General features: G+C 36.5%; 9 protein-coding genes across 11 annotated transcripts; 3 read left to right on the top strand and 6 right to left on the bottom strand.

Annotated features, from left to right (window-relative positions):
* Positions 1-229: 229 nt before the first annotated feature.
* BomT2 (Bomanin Tailed 2) lies at positions 230-657 on the bottom strand. The gene is made up of 2 exons (XM_017085059.4): positions 501-657; positions 230-441 (listed from the first exon to the last, which is right to left on the bottom strand). The coding sequence occupies exons 1-2, from the start codon at positions 562-564 to the stop codon at positions 275-277; spliced, it is 231 nt and encodes a 76-aa protein (XP_016940548.2). The 5' UTR covers positions 565-657; the 3' UTR covers positions 230-274.
* A 487-nt stretch (positions 658-1,144) lies between these two features.
* Positions 1,145-1,548, bottom strand: LOC108017876 (Bomanin Short 3). The gene is made up of 2 exons (XM_017085037.4): positions 1,443-1,548; positions 1,145-1,367 (listed from the first exon to the last, which is right to left on the bottom strand). The coding sequence occupies exons 1-2, from the start codon at positions 1,495-1,497 to the stop codon at positions 1,300-1,302; spliced, it is 123 nt and encodes a 40-aa protein (XP_016940526.3). The 5' UTR covers positions 1,498-1,548; the 3' UTR covers positions 1,145-1,299.
* Positions 1,549-3,966: 2,418 nt separating this feature from the next.
* Positions 3,967-4,414, bottom strand: LOC108017718 (bomanin Short 2). Its single transcript, XM_017084828.4, has 2 exons — positions 4,254-4,414; positions 3,967-4,190 (listed from the first exon to the last, which is right to left on the bottom strand). The coding sequence occupies exons 1-2, from the start codon at positions 4,309-4,311 to the stop codon at positions 4,111-4,113; spliced, it is 138 nt and encodes a 45-aa protein (XP_016940317.2). The 5' UTR covers positions 4,312-4,414; the 3' UTR covers positions 3,967-4,110.
* A 1,275-nt stretch (positions 4,415-5,689) lies between these two features.
* BomBc2 (Bomanin Bicipital 2) lies at positions 5,690-6,347 on the top strand. Its single transcript, XM_017085653.4, has 2 exons — positions 5,690-5,836; positions 5,893-6,347. Exons 1-2 carry the CDS (start codon positions 5,779-5,781, stop codon positions 6,285-6,287), a joined length of 453 nt encoding a protein of 150 aa, XP_016941142.2. The 5' UTR covers positions 5,690-5,778; the 3' UTR covers positions 6,288-6,347.
* Positions 6,348-6,659: 312 nt separating this feature from the next.
* On the bottom strand, positions 6,660-7,136 carry LOC108018163 (bomanin Short 2-like). Its single transcript, XM_017085654.4, has 2 exons — positions 6,908-7,136; positions 6,660-6,845 (listed from the first exon to the last, which is right to left on the bottom strand). Exons 1-2 carry the CDS (start codon positions 6,963-6,965, stop codon positions 6,766-6,768), a joined length of 138 nt encoding a protein of 45 aa, XP_016941143.2. The 5' UTR covers positions 6,966-7,136; the 3' UTR covers positions 6,660-6,765.
* A 100-nt stretch (positions 7,137-7,236) lies between these two features.
* On the bottom strand, positions 7,237-7,749 carry LOC108018164 (bomanin Short 2). Its single transcript, XM_017085655.4, has 2 exons — positions 7,567-7,749; positions 7,237-7,504 (listed from the first exon to the last, which is right to left on the bottom strand). The coding sequence occupies exons 1-2, from the start codon at positions 7,622-7,624 to the stop codon at positions 7,428-7,430; spliced, it is 135 nt and encodes a 44-aa protein (XP_016941144.3). The 5' UTR covers positions 7,625-7,749; the 3' UTR covers positions 7,237-7,427.
* Positions 7,750-8,386: 637 nt separating this feature from the next.
* Positions 8,387-9,144, bottom strand: LOC108017719 (bomanin Short 2-like). The gene is made up of 2 exons (XM_036813924.3): positions 9,027-9,144; positions 8,387-8,963 (listed from the first exon to the last, which is right to left on the bottom strand). The coding sequence occupies exons 1-2, from the start codon at positions 9,082-9,084 to the stop codon at positions 8,887-8,889; spliced, it is 135 nt and encodes a 44-aa protein (XP_036669819.3). The 5' UTR covers positions 9,085-9,144; the 3' UTR covers positions 8,387-8,886.
* Positions 9,145-10,268: 1,124 nt separating this feature from the next.
* Positions 10,269-10,732, top strand: BomBc1 (Bomanin Bicipital 1). Its single transcript, XM_017085034.4, has 2 exons — positions 10,269-10,332; positions 10,395-10,732. The coding sequence occupies exons 1-2, from the start codon at positions 10,275-10,277 to the stop codon at positions 10,706-10,708; spliced, it is 372 nt and encodes a 123-aa protein (XP_016940523.3). The 5' UTR covers positions 10,269-10,274; the 3' UTR covers positions 10,709-10,732.
* Positions 10,733-12,118: 1,386 nt separating this feature from the next.
* BomT1 (Bomanin Tailed 1) lies at positions 12,119-12,687 on the top strand. 3 transcript variants are annotated; one of them, XM_017085049.4, is made up of 3 exons: positions 12,119-12,259; positions 12,334-12,402; positions 12,466-12,687. In XM_017085049.4, exons 2-3 carry the CDS (start codon positions 12,336-12,338, stop codon positions 12,588-12,590), a joined length of 192 nt encoding a protein of 63 aa, XP_016940538.1. In that variant the 5' UTR covers positions 12,119-12,259; positions 12,334-12,335; the 3' UTR covers positions 12,591-12,687. The 3 variants fall into 3 exon arrangements, with proteins under 3 accessions (XP_016940538.1, XP_070851085.1, XP_065719724.1); XM_065863652.2 differs by having other exon boundaries at positions 12,163-12,259; positions 12,312-12,402; XM_070994984.1 differs by having other exon boundaries at positions 12,147-12,402.
* Positions 12,688-16,237: the final 3,550 nt, after the last annotated feature.

The following is a 16,237-nucleotide window of genomic DNA, read 5'->3' as shown; positions in this document are numbered from 1 at the left end:
TGTTGATTATAGTAAATTCGTGCTTGAAAGCTGAGTTTTGTTCTCTGGCTCTGCACTTTCCATGCTTGTCGAAGTTTTGACACCGAAAATACTCGATTCAAGCACGAAACACTTGTTTTTTTTTCTGAGTGTACATATATAAATAAAATGTCTTCATGTTTTACTTGTTCTGTGAAATAGTAGTACCTATACCAAAACATCCCGTTATCCTATGCACATTACACTAAGCTTCAAATAAATCATTATTTTATTTACAGAATAATTAAACAGTCATTTAACTAAATAAATGATAAATAATTCCGAAAAACACCGCTCCAGATGTGAGGGTGTAGGACATAGAACCAGCCGTTTTATGGTCAGTGGGCATTATTATACCATCATCGTTATCGGGCTTGTTGCAGTCAATGCACTGTCCATTAATATACACCTTGCCCGGTGTGGCTGCAATTAGAAAATTGTTAGCTAAAAATATATATTAGCTTAATTGATATAACAATTACCGTTAACCGCAGCCAGCAGGCAAAAAATCAACATCAAAGTTCCGGCGACTTGAAGGGGTTTCATGTTTCTCTTGGGGATTGCGAATAAATCTGATTGAGAAAGCGCGAGTGCTCTGCTCTTATATAGGCTCAATATATAGTATTGTTCATTTTAAATGGGGGATTACAGTAAAAACCCAAGGGAAGCAACTGATAAAGACCATATCAATTGGTAACAAATGGATGCTTGCATTGTACATTTTAATTACTGTGTACAAGAAACATCTTATAATACAAATTATAGTTCAATTATTATATGCACGTTTATGTACTGAATATATACGTATTTATTTATAGTATAGTTAGTGTAGGAGACTCCAATATGTGGAATAAAATACCTATTATTCAATCAAAGGTAATATTTTCATCTAGACGTTTAAAAGTATATCACAACTGTTATAAATAAATTGAATGTTTTCTATTAGTTGCAAGTATGTATATCATATATATTATGATAAGGTTTCTATACCCATTTTTCCTTATTTCTTATTTTACAATGTTTTATTATATATTAATATAATATGTTATATAAATATATTTCAGTTTAAGCTTTATAAGCATCAACTGTCCTTCCTATCCCATCTTCTTCTTCTGTTTTTAGCTGATAACTGTCCCAATAAAAGTTTTTAATTGTGTACTTTGAATATTTTTTTAATTATTGCATTTTTTTGAATATTTGTTTACATTTTTATACGACTTAATAATATTTGGCTGTGTGAACTCCAACTGGCTTGGTTGTTTTGCTCCATCTCTGCTGCCCTTAAGCCCTCACGTTGCAGACTCGACAGTCGCCGTTGATGATGACATTGCCAGGATTCAGGGGAGTGGCTAAAGACGGAAAGTAATTGAAATAATAATTAAATAACTTATGTAGTTTGCAAATAGTTTGTTAAGTTTACTCACCATTGGCCACGGCAGCCAGCAGACCCAAGACAAAGGCAAGCGACAGGAATTTCATGTTGTTGGTTTTGTGGTTTGTTTTTGAGGTTGACTCGAGAGGATTTGCAGCTGACAACTGATGCTGAGTGTTCGGAAGCCAACTGCTTATATAGGCCCTATCACAGAACTTCCAGCTAGACCGATCTGTTCTGTCTTATCAAGGTGGCTGCAGCGACGCTGGGAAAAGTCAGCCAGAGATTGGGATTCTCCCAGAGGCAAGCCCCAGACCAGAAATTCCCCAAGTGCAATAGTGCGACGTTCTCAATGAAATTGAGCGTAAACAAGTGCAGACTGATAGCCCCGGGGCGCGAGATTGGGGAGGGTAAATCCAGCTGGTCCAGAGCGCCATTCAATTCACGTGCGGTGCTCGGATTGCAAACCTGATTTAATCTCACTTGGCGCCCCTGCGATGTTTTTCCACGTATTGAGACCCGTTTTACACGTTCAATTCCGTCGAAACAATAAATGCTTAAATTAACACCGGCTTTATTAGCAAGAATTGCGAAAAGGTGCAAAAAGGGGTAGCATAGGTAGTTGAGAAGAGTCTGGTTCCTCTAGGGGCGGAGAACCACTTACTGTTTTCTTAAATAATCAATCAGTCAATCCTCTTAACTTTTGTTCACCAGGGTGGTCCAAACAATACAAAAAATTAGTTCTTCATTTTGTATTGTCGACTTTGGTGTGCTATATTTAATTTCATAACCTATTTTTGTCAAACTTTCTTATAATTTGAATTACAAATTCAAATATAAAAATCTTTTTTCTACTTTTGACCTGTTCAATTTAATAACCTGATAGCCTTACAAAATGGCGTTTAAGTCTACTCTACCCAGATTAAAATAAACTTTTATAAACAGCTAATTACGTATGAGTGAACATCTTTGAAGTCAAAGCGCATCCTTAAACTACATTAAATAAATATTATTCTTTCTATAAATCCTTAAAAACGCAATGTTTTTGCGGTTATGCGTAGGACCTCAAAAAATTGCTTAATAAATTTGGGCTACCCTTATTTACACAGGGACAACATTCATATGTAAAATAAATTTTTAGAGTACGTGATTTTTTTGAACAAAAAACTTCAAAGCTTGGATAAAAGCATAACATCTTAAAGTTTTATAATAAAAACAATGACCAGTTTTTATTATAAAACAAAATTGCAATGCTTCAGACAAAAGTTGCATATGGGTCATTTCACGTCAAACGTGTCACAAAATGTAGGGTCGAATCTCAGTAAAATTTAAAATCTTTTTTCAACAGAGCTATGAATTTGTTTATTTAACGATGCTTAAAACTTAACATAACCGCTAAAAAATAAACTTCAATATTTCCCTCCCCTTACAAAAACGCATTACGAAATATTCTGAGGCCTCATTTTACATTTTGTGGTGTCATACCCGTTACTCGTAAAGTAAAAGGGCTTATAAGATTAGTAGGAAAGTATTTAACAGGTAAAATCTAAAGAATATATAATCTTGATCAGAATCACTAGCCGAGTCGATCTGTATGAGCTAGAATGTATGTATGTGGTATTAAGCATGCAAATTCTTGGGCTTCTTGCGCAGCGCAAGTTGGTTTCATCGGAGTGCCACGCCCACTCTAACGCCCATAAAAACGCACATAACACTAAAACATTTGAACGATTTTTTTTAAAGAAAATTTGTTTGGTATCTCCTAGGTTGTAATTATATCTCGAGTTGCGCTTAACCAATTTTACAACTATAATGTAACTCTTTGTCGAATTAATGACTAGGCTACATTAAGTATATTGTATGCTACAACTCGGCAAGCATATACCAAAACCATTTTTTTTTAAATCATTCAAAAAACCTATCCTTTAAAAATGTTTTTGGCTTTTTTTTTGTTATCTTGGTTGGACCCCAAGACCCCAAGACCTCTATCCATCCTTCTTGGAGCATTTTCAAAATATTATTTTCAATACCCATCTACATGCCGCAAAATTGTTCAAATCAAGTATAGGAATAGACGCTAGGTGGCGTGTTCGGCGTTGTGTGCAATCTCAGAAACAGAAAATTTGCTGCTTGCATATCTCCATCTCCCTTGCACTCCCTTTAGATAAGTAACGGGTATCTAGTAGTCGGGCACTTCGACTATAGCGTTATATTATTTTTTTAAGGGGTAACCTATGCAAAATTAATCTGTAAGTTTTATATATGTTATTTGAGGTGCTATTATTATATATGTTAGGAAAGCGTTCAGCGGTTCTTGTTGGGGAATCTATATTGTGGGGTCTTCAAGAAGTAATCCAAAGAAAAATGTACAAAACTTCTGTAATAAAAGAAATTGGTGTTGTATTTCCATTTAACTAGGGTATTTCTTTGATTTCAAGTCGACTTATTTTTTCAGTCGGTGTATTACAATCGGCTTTGGGTGTATAGCCTTTTAGCTTGGCTCTAAGCTTTAGTGAGCACTGTTTTATATATATTCTAATCTGTAAGAGATGTATGAAAGATAAGAAACATATATATATTTTTCGTTGTTGTGTTTTTTATTTAAGTCATTGTTGTTCTAAATTATATGTTTAATTTTGGTACAAAGTGGTATTATAAATATTGAGTATAGGGTTGGAGGTAAGTTATGGCCTTTTGTTGATCCTTAGGCAAAAACTTTCCTACTTGCCACCGTGGACATTGCAGTATTTGCAGTCGCCGTTGATGACCACATTTCCTGGATCGGGCGACAGGGGAACAGCTGAGGGAAAGATAGTTAATTAATTAAATGATCAGCTATTAGAAATTTATATGTTTAACTCACCGTTGGCCAGGGCCAGCAGACCGAGCACAAAGACGGTGACGACTGAGAAGAATTTCATATTGATTCTGGATTAATGGTTCCGGTTTTTGATGCTAAATGCACTGGGCAATTGATTGACTTCAACTGATGCTCTCGGCTTTCGGGACCAGATCTTATATAGCTCAGCTTCGGATCGTAGAGCGACTCAAGTGTAATGGGCAGTCCGCAGGCTTCTGATAACCCCCAGCCAATCTGAGACGTTTGGGAAAACACAGAAAGTTAACCGCTCAATAGTATTTTGTTTTTGCGTATTTAAATCTGGAAATTCCAGTCCAGTGTTTACGGAAAAGCAAAGAGGTGTGTATGTGAACTAGCAGGTAACTTATATTGCATCGAGATTTAAGAGAAAATGGTTAGAGTTCTTGGTAGTTTTTAACTACTTGCCGTAGTAGAGTAATCCAAAAGATATTAATATTTACCTAAAGAGCCCTATAGCTTATACTTTTGTTTACAAATAACATTTGTTTTTATTTGTTTCTAGGATTTGCATACAGACTTGTACAAATTAAATCAAACAACGGGTCATAACAATCAGTGAATTCATTTGTTTTGGTATAGATAAATTTGTATCGACGAATTAAAACCTGTTAATGATAATTTAATTGAAAAACAACACGTGTTCTAAATTCTAAATTAACAGGTGCCATTGACACTAAAAAAAACATGAAAGTAGAACATTCTTCTTAGCAGAAATAATATTACTAAATAAGCATTTATTTTTAAATCTACGCAATTGAAAAAATTAAAATTTTTATACATGTGTTTTAAGTTATACTAACTTTTTAAAATCCCAATAGCTAAGGCGTGAATGGGAAAAGTTAAAAAACTATTTTATTCATAAACAAGGCCCTTGATGAACCAAATACTTTTTGGTAAGACGAAAAAAAAAGTTTTTCGTGATAATAAATAAAATAGGCATGAAAACAATTAAAAAATCAGAAACTCTACAATTTTTTAACCCTAGAATCATAATTCACCAGACACATAATGCATCTTTACTTACTGCAGATAATGGAAAATTTTTTTCAGCTAGTGTAATTTAATCATGAATGACATGTAACTTTAATTTATGGATGACGACTTAGCGAAAAAATCTAGAACTATCATTATGATAGTTTTGCCAACAAGATAGTCTACAAATGTAAACTAATATATGTTAAAATATTACCATAAGTATAGATTGAATGACAGTATTTATTCGAAGAGTACAAAATTTGTTCGCCTGTAGCTTGAAGTCATTATAAATTATTAATCTAAATATTTAAAGGCATCAATTCCTGTTAATCTTTTATTCTGGCAACAGCCAATAGTTCAGCCTTGTTTCAAGATCAAGGAACACATCATGCCTTAGCTGTATTTAACTCCAGCCTTGAGCGGTTTTATATGCACTCGCATACAGTATATGTTGATTACAGATCTGAGATAATCGGGACGGGTATAAAAGAAGGCGCCGGTGATCGATCGATCGAAGTTAGAGAGCCGCATAATGAAGTGCCTGACGCTATTGGCGCTATTGTTCTTGGCCACGTTGGCCTACGTCCAAGGTCGGTTTTGGAGCTCAAAGGCTTTAGCCAGAATATTAATCTCTATCCATTCACAGCTGGAAAGGTCACCATCAAGGGGGAGTGCGTTGACTGCTCCCATGGACACACCACTACCACCCACAAACCTTCAACTGGCAAGGGGAATGGTGGCAGGACTACTGCCAAACCTAAGCCTAAATCTCCTCCGCCCCGCAGGCCAACTTCATCGGAGGAGGATGATAGTGACCTGGCCGGCGGCTGGTCACTACACCAATCAGCTGGAGGATCCCAATATATAGGCAGGCGTTCGAAACGCCAGGGTCAGTACATCGATCTGGGTGGATCTGGAGGAAGAGGAGGAGGCGGGGGCGGAGGCTGGTCAGGTGGCGTCACCACCTACGATTCACGTGGCTATCCCGGCGGAACCTTGGTGCGCAACAGCGATTGCGTCGGATGCAATATTCGCGGCTAGTAATCCGGAATTAGTAACAAAAATTGCAAATCAATAAAAACAATAAACAAACAAAAACTATTTCAAAGTTCTTATTTTTAAAACAAATCAATGTTATATTTTATACTCCATCCAGCACCATCTTCTTTTGCCTGTCTTTTAACCCTTCTATAGGCTATACAACTTTTTACAATAAAAATAAAATGATATAATAAATCGCACTTGGTATATATGTAACCAATCTACTGACGAATACATTTGTATTATAAGCTATATATATATATAGCCGATAATATGATGTCGGCCACTACGTTCAGTTGGTTATTTTGATTCTTAGCGGCTCAGTAAATAATGTTATAGTAATAAGGATGTAAACACTTTTTCTTGTTGGCATTCTTTTTAGATTCTAAATTTATTTTAGAACATAGCGGCTATATACATATGGTATTTGGTTGAAGATAAGTTATGGCCCTTTCACCATCCTCAGGTCAGAACTTTCCTATTTGCCACCGTGGACATTGCAGTTCACGCAGTCGCCATTGATAATAACACTTCCACCACCGGGCGACAGGGGAGCAGCTGAGAAAAAATGTGAAATAAGCTATATGATCAATTACGTAATATATATATTTATAACTCACCATTGGCTAGAGTTAGCAAGCCGACAATAAAGACGGTGACGGCTGTGAAGATTTTCATATTGATACTAGATTCAAGCTTTATGTGAAAAGTGCGCTGGGAAATATTGACTTCGACTGATGCTCTCGACTTACAGGGCCTGATCTTATATAGCCTAGTCAATCTGATTATAAAGACTCAAGTGCATAACGGGTTGGCAGCGTCTGATAACCCCCGTCAATAACAATATCAATAGTTTCCACAGGGGAGGGGTTTCAAGTACGTAAATCCAATCTAGCCCAATGATTGATGGCAATACAGGCATAATTCGTCACTTCATAGTTACCCAAAAATAAAGGATCTCTCAATGTTTTTTTAGTGAGAAAAGGGTTGAAGCCTTCTATTTTGTTATATTTGTTTTCTTGGCACTTTTGTTTTAATTCTAGGTTTCATTTTAGTATTAAGCGGTATTATAAATATGGTGTCTTGGGTTTGAGGTAAGTAGTCCATTTGTACATCCTTAGTCATACATAGATTCTCCTTTTAGCCACCGCGGACATTGCAGTATTTGCAGTCTCCGTTAATGATCACATTTCCAGGATCGGGCGAGAGAGGAACAGCTAAGAAAAGATAGTTGATAAATAAATTGATCAGATTTTGGAAATTTATAAGTTTAACTTACCGTTTGCAAGGGCCAGGAGACCGAGCACGAAGACAGTGACGACTGAGAAGAATTTCATATTGATTCTGGATTGGTGGTTCCGGTTTAAGATGCTATAAGCGCTGAGCAATGGATTGGCTGTAACTGGTGCTCTCGACTGTCTAGACCCGATCTTTTATAGCTGAACGTACGACCATAGAGCGACTCTAGTGCATTGGACGCTCGTTGGCTCTCTGATAACCGACGACATGGGAAAACACAAAAATGTAGTCAACAAACCCTGAGATTAAAAGTAAAAACAAGGAAGAGCGCTATAGTCGAGTACCTCGACTATCAGATACCCGTTAATCAGCTAAAGGGACCAAAGGGAAATGGAGATATGCAAGCAGCAAAGCGAGATTAAAATGCGCCACCTACCGGCGGTAGACAGATTTAAGCGTTATGGGCGTTATAGTGGCCGTGGCACTCTGCTTTCGCTGCGTAAGAAGCTCAAGAATCTGCACGCCAAATCTCAATAGCCTAGCTCCCATAGTTTTCGAGATCTCAGCGTTCATCCGGACAGACAGACAGGCGGACATGGCTAGATCGACTAGGCTAGTGATCCTGATCAAGAATATATATACTTAATGGGGTCGGAAACGCTTCCTTCTGCCTGTTACATACTTTCCAACGAATCTAGTATACCCTTTTACTCTACGAGTAACGGGTATAACAATAACAAAACAGCTGAAGGGACTTTCACAGCATGCAGATTTTTTGGAAATAAGTAGTAAGATAGATTTGTATTATAAGCTTGATAAGACTAAAAATAACTAAAAGAATTTAAAAGCAGACGAAGGCTAATTCCAACGCAACTAAAAAAATTGTCGAGTTTTTATTTGGGCACATCTTTATCATTACACCTTTAGGATATCTTTGTACTGGTTTAAAGGAAATATTGGCTTCGACTGATGCTCTCGACTTACAGGGCCTGATCTTATATAGCCAAGTCAATCTGATTATAAAGACTCAAGTGCAAGGCATATGATAACCCTCGTCAATAGTTTAATCAATAGATTTCAAAGTGGAGTGGTTTCAAGTACGTAAATCTAATCCAGCCCAATGATTAATGGCAATACAGGCATAATTCGTCACTTCATAGTTACCCAAAAATAAAAGATTTTTCAATGTTTTTTAGTGAGGAAAGAAGTTGAGCCTTATATTTTGTTGTATTTGATTTCTTGGCACGTTTATTTTAATTCTAGGTTTCATTTTAGTATTAAGCGGTATTATAAATATTGTGTCTTGGGTTTGAGGTAAGTAGTCCATTTGTACATCCTTAGACATACATAGATTCTCCTTTTAGCCACCGCGGACATTGCAATATTTGCAGTCTCCATTAATAATCACATTTCCGGGATCGGGCGACAGGGGAACAGCTGATGGAAAGATAGTTAATAAATAAATTGATCAGATTTTGAAAATGTATAGGTTTAACTTACCGTTTGCAAGGGCCAGGAGACCGAGCACGAAGACGGTGACAACTGAGAAGAATTTCATATTGATTCTGGATTGGTGGTTCCGGTTTAAGATGCTATATGCGCTGAGCAATGGATTGGCTGTAACTGGTGCTCTCGACTGTCTAGACCCGATCTTTTATAGCTGAACGTACGACCATAGAGCGACTCTAGTGCATTGGACGCTCGTTGGCTCTCTGATAACCGACGACATGGGAAAACACAAAAATGTAGTCAACAAACCCTGAGATTAAAAGTAAAAACAAAAGCAAAACAGCTGAAGGGAATTTCACAGCATGCAGATTTTTTGCACATAATTAATAAGACAGATTTGTATTACAAGCTTGATAAGACTTAAAATAATTAAATGAATTAATTAACAGATGAAGGTTAATTCCATTGCAACTTAAAATACTGATGAGTATATATTAGGAAAACCTTTGTTATTACACCTTTAGGACATCTTTGGACTGGTTTTAAGGACTACAAAATTAATTTCTAAATTTTCAGAACAATATTAATAATTTAGAAATATTTCCTGTAATCCTCAGCCTCAAACATTAGGAATCCAAACAAATTATTAACTAATGTGAAATAAAATCTTTTTTTATAGATTAAATATTATTTGCAATTTAAATATATAGCTTTAATTTTTTAAAACTATAAGTATACTTGAATATGTCAACAAATTCCCTAACACATTTCAAAGAAATAACAAAAATTATTCATATTCCAGGACTTCTTTACCAAACTTTAAAATGCAAAATAAAGATTCAATTTGAAAATCAAAACAGGCATCTGGTTTTTAAAACTATAAATATACTTGAATAGGTCAACAAATTCTTTAACACATTTCAAAGAAATAACAAAAATTATTCGTATTCCAGGACTTCTTTACCAAACTTTAAAATGCAAAATAAAGATTCAATTTAAAAATCAAAACAAGCATCTGGTTTTTGTGAACACTTTGTGTTACATATACGCTTGAGTTCAATTTCTAGCTAACAGAAATCAAAATAAAAGCTTGAGTGAGGGGGGACGGCTTTTGGAAAACCCCTTACCAAGAATTATCTGTCAATTGAACTGGTTTCTGGGGCGAGTCCCGCACCATCCCATCTATATATCGTTGTGCGTCTACTGCAATCTGGTTTCTACAACAAAGCAGGGGCGAACGCTTAAAAGCTTTCGGATTTCATGTGTCTCGAGCAGATTCTTTTTGCACCCAGTTCGAGAATGAAGTGTCTGATTCTGGTCTTTGCAGTTGCCGCTGTCCTGATTTCCCAGGCCACAGGTAAGAATCAGATGGCCCCCCCTTCAGTCGCTCGATTTCCTTATTATTCCATCACTCGGCAGCCGGAAATGTGATTATCGGCGGAGCGTGCCGGGATTGTAGTCCGCCGGTGGCGGAAAACGTGGTGGTCGATGGCAAAACCTACAGGACTGGAAGGCCTGGCCAGGGAAATGTCTATATCAATTCCCCCGGCGCTTATCCAGGAGCTCTGGACGGTCTAGTCCGTCGCCCAGGAGCTGGTCCATCACTGGCAGCCGGCGGTGGAGGAGGCGGTGGCACCCAGTATCCCGATGGCTTCAGTGGACGCGTGCCAGGTGGCACTTACCTTCACAATAAGGATTGCGTCGGCTGCAGCATCAGTGGGGGCGGGGATTAGGCCACAATAAAGAACAAAACCTAACACTTTTCATTTATACACTCTCTGGGATTACTGACGGCTCCTTAACAGCTGTCCATTATTTAACAAAAAGGGTGTACTTAAATTGGTTACTTCAAAGTATACTTTGCTCAATCGATTAAAAGAGAAAGCCAGAAAAGCTTATTCATTAAGGTTTAATTTCAATACAAATGCACACAACTCCCCCTGTCCCAGTCGGAAGTTCTGTATGAAATCCAAAAAAATCATTCTAGATCTTTTTTTTACACAAAACAGTAGTAGGAACATTATTTGTATGAGGGGAAAAACGCCGATATCGTCCATGTGAAAGAGTTATAAGTCCTAAAAATTAAATACATGCTACCCCAGAAAAAATATGTACTGTAAACCCAACAAGTGGGCTTAAATTAAGGAAATTTGGGACTAAGGAATCGTAGACTTATTTCAATTCCATTATGATAAAGGCCGTGGATAGTCTAAAATACAGTCAAAATTATGAAACATTTTTAGCATTAAAATTTTTATCTAAACTTACAAAGGCATTTAGCCACTTGAAAATATAAAAGGGGCGTGGCCCAGCGGAACCCGGTTTTTTTGACCCGGGTTCGAGTCCTGGAAAAGACATGTATTTTTTTGTAATCTGTAAATTTAAGTATTATAAGTACACGAATTTTACTACTGAAAAAGACTTCCGATTCACTTACTTCAGTAGGACTCGAACCGGGGTCCTCTATGTTACTATGTATTTACCATTGCAATAACAAAATACCTACGGCACGTGAACGTAACTATGTAAATGGTTGCTTAACTATTAAATAGTAAACAAAGCAGAAACAAAAATGTTTAATAGTTAAGTAAAATGTTGTATAGTTACTAAACTATCGACATTGGTAAATTTTACCAAGCAAATTTATTTGTAAATACAAAAAAGTTTACACTGAGAAACAAAGGAGCGAAAAACTCTTGCACTCGTATAGAAACTGTCCTTTTTCCCTTTATACATAAAATGTTTTTATACGTTTACTATACTATTTTTAATTTTATAAGATTTCGTTCAATTTATTTATTTATTCGAACTTAGGGGTAATGATTTTTAATGCATTCAGGTATATTTAGTGTTCAGACAAAACAAGAGATTCTAAACAGCTGCTCAAAAACAAGTTTATAACTAAAAACGCAATTTGCAATGTGGGTATTACTCAATAAACAAATAAAAATACCTACTACTAATTGGAGTTTCTAGTTCCAGTTCTATGAATTCTCAAAAAAATATAAATTTAAAATAACATTTGTCTTAATTTATTTAATGTAAGGTGCGAATACCCTAAATATTCAAACTTACGTCATTATTGGTTTTTACGCAGCTCTCATCGCAGGTATATTAATTATACATTGAAGCTGGGGAGTAGAAGCTTTAAAGCTGACCTGCATCAGATCTGAGCCCTCAGTTGTTTGAGATGGGTTATCAAGAGTGGGGGTTTTTGGAAAACCCATGTGTTTATACAATGTTCTAGGGTATTTTCTGATATTCTTGTGTTAATCACCGCCGAGGTAAAGTAATGCAGCTATATAAATCGAGCTTTGATGGACCGATCTCAGTCAGTGTTTCATCTGAATTGTCGCAGTGATGAAGTGGTTTTCGTTATTGGTCCCGCTATTGGCGCTTCTCTCCCTACTCGAAATTGGATATGCCCGTAAGTACTGCTTTAAAATTTTTACTAACTTAATCTCATTAATAATATATCATTTAATTTTAGGGACGATTCCCAAAATAACTATAAGGAACGGCGATATCATTGTCCATGGAAACTGTAATGGCTGTACTGCCAGAGCCACTAAGAATTCGGCTCATTTATCATTTAAATTTACTCGAAGATGGTAAATCTGTGTTTTAGAAAATCCTCAAACTTGCCATATTTATTTATATTATTTATAACTAATTAATTATTAAAAAGCTGATTAAAATGAAAATTTATAAACCTTAAAGTCAAAAATCCTCTTTGAAATTTCAACGAATGAAACTTAAGAAATTCGTTTCCTGGCTGGCCCACCTGTAAGTTGCTTCACTGTACTAAATTAATAATAGCCAAATTGCAATGTTCTCGTAAATTTGTCGTAAACTGAAGAATGGGTCGTAAATCATTCTTGGGCCGGAGCGAAGTTCCGCTTCGGCTTCTGTTTTATGCCTCATTGGTGGAAATATTTCAACAAAAAAGCATAAAAATTGCCATCATATTTGACTTTAGCCGGGCCATGCCGTCGTACACGTGTTTTTCCTCGTTTTCCTTGCGGCAACGGCATTTCCACGTACCGCTTTTCCGCGTCCTGTGACCCGTGTCCTTTGTGAGATGTTTTATTGCCAAAGAAAACCGAGCGAAGGCAAACCGCTGTGCGCCTGTAAATGACTCCCCAGGCACCTTTATATTGACTCGTAAAATTGCGACATTTAGTTGTGTGTGTGTGTGAGGGGAGGGGGTTTCCCAACCAATCCCTTTCCCGCCCACCCTTTTTTCGGCCTGCTTTTCGAGGCCGAAGTCACGGTTTTCCGAGGGGTTTCTTAGAGCTTTAAATTTGATTTTTATTTGCCCCGACCGTTGTTACCGGCAAACGATTTTTTTATGGTCTAAAAAAAACATCTCTTTGATTTCATTCAGCGGAAATTGGAGTTTTGGCTAGAGAAAATTGTAAAAAACAATGTTAGGTAAAGCATGAAAAGAATCAAACACTTGTTATATTTTTTTGTGATACCACTCTTGTTGAAAAGTTTTGTGCAAGAACTTTGACTAATTTCGTTTGCAAGGTATCAAGAGATTAATTGAATTTTTCAAGTACCCCACCGATAAGGACTCAATTTTTTATAATTAAATTCATTTTGCTTCGCTTGCCCCCGGCACATTGCGCATACGCACAGTTGCACATTCAATTTGATGTCTGCAATTTCGTTCTTTCATTTTTATCGTATTTATGAGCCCATCTTGGAATCCCCGGCAATGAATTTTAGTGGTCAGAAAAAGTGGAAATATGAAAGATACAGAGAATTGTGAAATAATTAATATTAAATTTTTTTTTTTTGTTTTTATATTTTGTTGTCATTAACATTCTTCTGCAAGCAAATTAATTCAAGGGCTGGCATGTAAATGTCACTATTTTAATTGCACAATTTTTTTAAGGTTTCACTAATTAGTGGAACATTTTTTTAATAATTATAATAAATAAACACTACCGAGAAGTGTATTTTGTTGCGCAATTGTTAAGGTCTTTCTCAGTAATAAATTGATTTTTATTGTAAACTAAAGCCTTACTCCATTTTGCCACATATCCCACAAACCGTCATGGTAACCTAATTACGCACTGCGAGCATGATTGCCTTCGGAAAAATGACAGATAACCAAATATGCAATCAAATTTGCCAAACACAGAATTTTCCTGGCACTTTCCCTTCCCTTTTTTGGGGGACCAGGACATGTAGCCAACATGACCACCGAAGAGGGGTCAGAAAACAATTGCCTGGCCACGCCCCTGGGGCAGTACCCACAATTTCCACAGCCATCAGGAGCACCACCATCACCATTACCATCACCATCACCATTCCCATCGCCATCGCCTTTGCCTTTGCCATTGCCAACACCCCCAAGGCCGATCAACTGGTCATTCAATTTTGCAGGCCCTTCACCCTCGGGCGCCTGCATTATGCAGCTTACCTCGGACTGATTTCATTTTCGTAATTACCTCACCGACTGGCCGACGCCCCAATTTCTCCTTCTCCAGAACAGAGCGCTGCAGTGAGCAAAAAATCTCTATAATCTTACTTACCTGTAATCCATTATTTATATATATTTCAAACTTGTTAAAACTTCGTCTTATTCAAATCTTGTTTACAGAAACCCAAGCGTAAATTATTTTTTTATCTCAAACAAAATAATATTAGGGAAGAATTGCGGGGTATGGTATCACGATCGATTAGTTTCTTAATGTCACTTTTCCAAAAATCATTATTTTTCAAAAGCCTATTCTTATAAAAGTTGGAAGGTGAAATTCCTGCGGAGTTAAATCCTACAGCTCTTAACGTTAACTTTTTTTTCACTTTTAAAAACAGTAGGTGACGAACACACTTTAACACTATGCAGAATGAAATTTTTTTTTTTTTATGAAAGATTGAAAATGTAAAGAAATGGAATATAAATTTAGCTGTTCACTCAAATAATATGACTACTTGAGATCTGGGTTTCAATTGAACAAATTAAGTTGTTAAATTTCAAATTCACAAAAATCAGCAAAATATAATGTTTTTTTTTAGTTATCGGCTGTAAAAAAGAAAAAAATAATTGTATAATGTCAACAAATACCGAAAAGAATTTAATCTTTAAGGTACTCTTGGAAATATATAAAGAAAACAACAGAAAGTACCAAAAATTTGTTGCTAAAACTCCTATTAATACTTGTCCTTAGTCAAAATTATCTCACGAACAAATTACGCGAATTTTGTATAATATAATTTTTACATATTATAATTACATTGTCGGCACGATAAGAGAAATCGACTAGAATTATTTGGAGTTTTCAATGTGTCGTGACATGTGAGATTTGATGAGTTCGTCACCTTACCCTACTCGTCACCTTTGCCTACATTCCCCTACTTATTGTAAATAAATACAATTTATATTAAAGATAACCCTCACCTTTCATTAAAAATTTATACAAAAACATTACGTTAACGTTTTTCTCAGAAATAGGCATCAACCATAACCAAATAAATATTAAATTAATTTGCGGTAGTATAGAATTTGCTTAAGTTTAATAATAATTAGTGCACTTTTTAACTATGGCACAGTATATACTTTACAGTTGAAAATTATAGTATAATACAATATTAAATATATTTAGTTTAGCACTAACACAAAATAATTTTAAAGCCAAAGTTGCAAGTAAAGACTTAAAAAATTTTTTTTTTTGCAAATTATAATAAAAAATGTGTCGGACACTACCATAATCATTTTGCTCAGTGTCCCGTTCCCCTATAGGTTATCGACAGGTGCCGCAGTCTGGCTGGGGCTCGGTCGAGCTGGCTTAACGAGTTGATTAAATGCTGTAATTGATGGAATTGCGAATGGGGATGCAAGGTGTAAATGATCGGGCTTGGAATGCCGCCTGGATAAACATGTCATTGTCGTTAGACGATGTGGGTCGATTGGGTGAGCTCCAAAGTGATTTGGGATGGCCCAGCCATCAGTGCCCAATCCCTGCCCATCGAACCCAGTCCATCGGAACCTTTTCTGCCCCCCTCCCCATCGGGCATCATCAGTGGGCATCAATCAGAGAAGCGCCGGGAATGCGAGCGTATTCATTTCATAAATATTTGCGGCAAGGGTCGAGGCACGACTTTATAAAAGGGTCGCAAAAAGGCAAGCGAGAGAGGTTGGAATAAAAAATGATTTCAAAATTGAAAGGATTATGGGCGAGCGGCAACGGAGCGCGTTAATGCTGATGGCCGGATGGGTTCCCTTGGGTCGGATTTTGGGGACCTGGGAC

The sequence above is a fragment of the Drosophila suzukii genome, chromosome 2R, assembly GCF_043229965.1.
Source record: "Drosophila suzukii chromosome 2R, CBGP_Dsuzu_IsoJpt1.0, whole genome shotgun sequence".
NCBI lineage: Eukaryota > Metazoa > Arthropoda > Insecta > Diptera > Drosophilidae > Drosophila > Drosophila suzukii.
The sequence above is the reverse complement of the archived record's forward strand: the minus strand, read 5'-3'. Positions and strand labels throughout refer to the sequence as shown.

Bases quoted from the DNA above. Each gene is read 5' to 3' on its own strand.
- BomT2 (XM_017085059.4), bottom strand. From the start codon at position 564: ATGAAACCCCTTCAAGTCGCCGGAACTTTGATGTTGATTTTTTGCCTG. The intron at 442-500 runs GTAATTGTTATA...TTCTAATTGCAG, and splicing joins CCTGCTGGCTGCGGTTAACG to CCACACCGGGCAAGGTGTAT.
- LOC108017876 (XM_017085037.4), bottom strand. From the start codon at position 1,497: ATGAAATTCCTGTCGCTTGCCTTTGTCTTGGGTCTGCTGGCTGCCGTG. The intron at 1,368-1,442 runs GTGAGTAAACTT...TTCCGTCTTTAG, and splicing joins GCTGGCTGCCGTGGCCAATG to CCACTCCCCTGAATCCTGGC.
- LOC108017718 (XM_017084828.4), bottom strand. From the start codon at position 4,311: ATGAAATTCTTCTCAGTCGTCACCGTCTTTGTGCTCGGTCTGCTGGCC. The intron at 4,191-4,253 runs GTGAGTTAAACA...TCTTTCCCTCAG, and splicing joins TCTGCTGGCCCTGGCCAACG to CTGTTCCCCTGTCGCCCGAT.
- BomBc2 (XM_017085653.4), top strand. From the start codon at position 5,779: ATGAAGTGCCTGACGCTATTGGCGCTATTGTTCTTGGCCACGTTGGCC. The intron at 5,837-5,892 runs GTCGGTTTTGGA...ATCCATTCACAG, and splicing joins CACGTTGGCCTACGTCCAAG to CTGGAAAGGTCACCATCAAG.
- LOC108018163 (XM_017085654.4), bottom strand. From the start codon at position 6,965: ATGAAAATCTTCACAGCCGTCACCGTCTTTATTGTCGGCTTGCTAACT. The intron at 6,846-6,907 runs GTGAGTTATAAA...ATTTTTTCTCAG, and splicing joins CTTGCTAACTCTAGCCAATG to CTGCTCCCCTGTCGCCCGGT.
- LOC108018164 (XM_017085655.4), bottom strand. From the start codon at position 7,624: ATGAAATTCTTCTCAGTCGTCACTGTCTTCGTGCTCGGTCTCCTGGCC. The intron at 7,505-7,566 runs GTAAGTTAAACT...ATCTTTTCTTAG, and splicing joins TCTCCTGGCCCTTGCAAACG to CTGTTCCTCTCTCGCCCGAT.
- LOC108017719 (XM_036813924.3), bottom strand. From the start codon at position 9,084: ATGAAATTCTTCTCAGTTGTCACCGTCTTCGTGCTCGGTCTCCTGGCC. The intron at 8,964-9,026 runs GTAAGTTAAACC...TCTTTCCATCAG, and splicing joins TCTCCTGGCCCTTGCAAACG to CTGTTCCCCTGTCGCCCGAT.
- BomBc1 (XM_017085034.4), top strand. From the start codon at position 10,275: ATGAAGTGTCTGATTCTGGTCTTTGCAGTTGCCGCTGTCCTGATTTCC. The intron at 10,333-10,394 runs GTAAGAATCAGA...ATCACTCGGCAG, and splicing joins CCTGATTTCCCAGGCCACAG to CCGGAAATGTGATTATCGGC.
- BomT1 (XM_017085049.4), top strand. From the start codon at position 12,336: ATGAAGTGGTTTTCGTTATTGGTCCCGCTATTGGCGCTTCTCTCCCTA. The intron at 12,403-12,465 runs GTAAGTACTGCT...ATTTAATTTTAG, and splicing joins ACTCGAAATTGGATATGCCC to GGACGATTCCCAAAATAACT.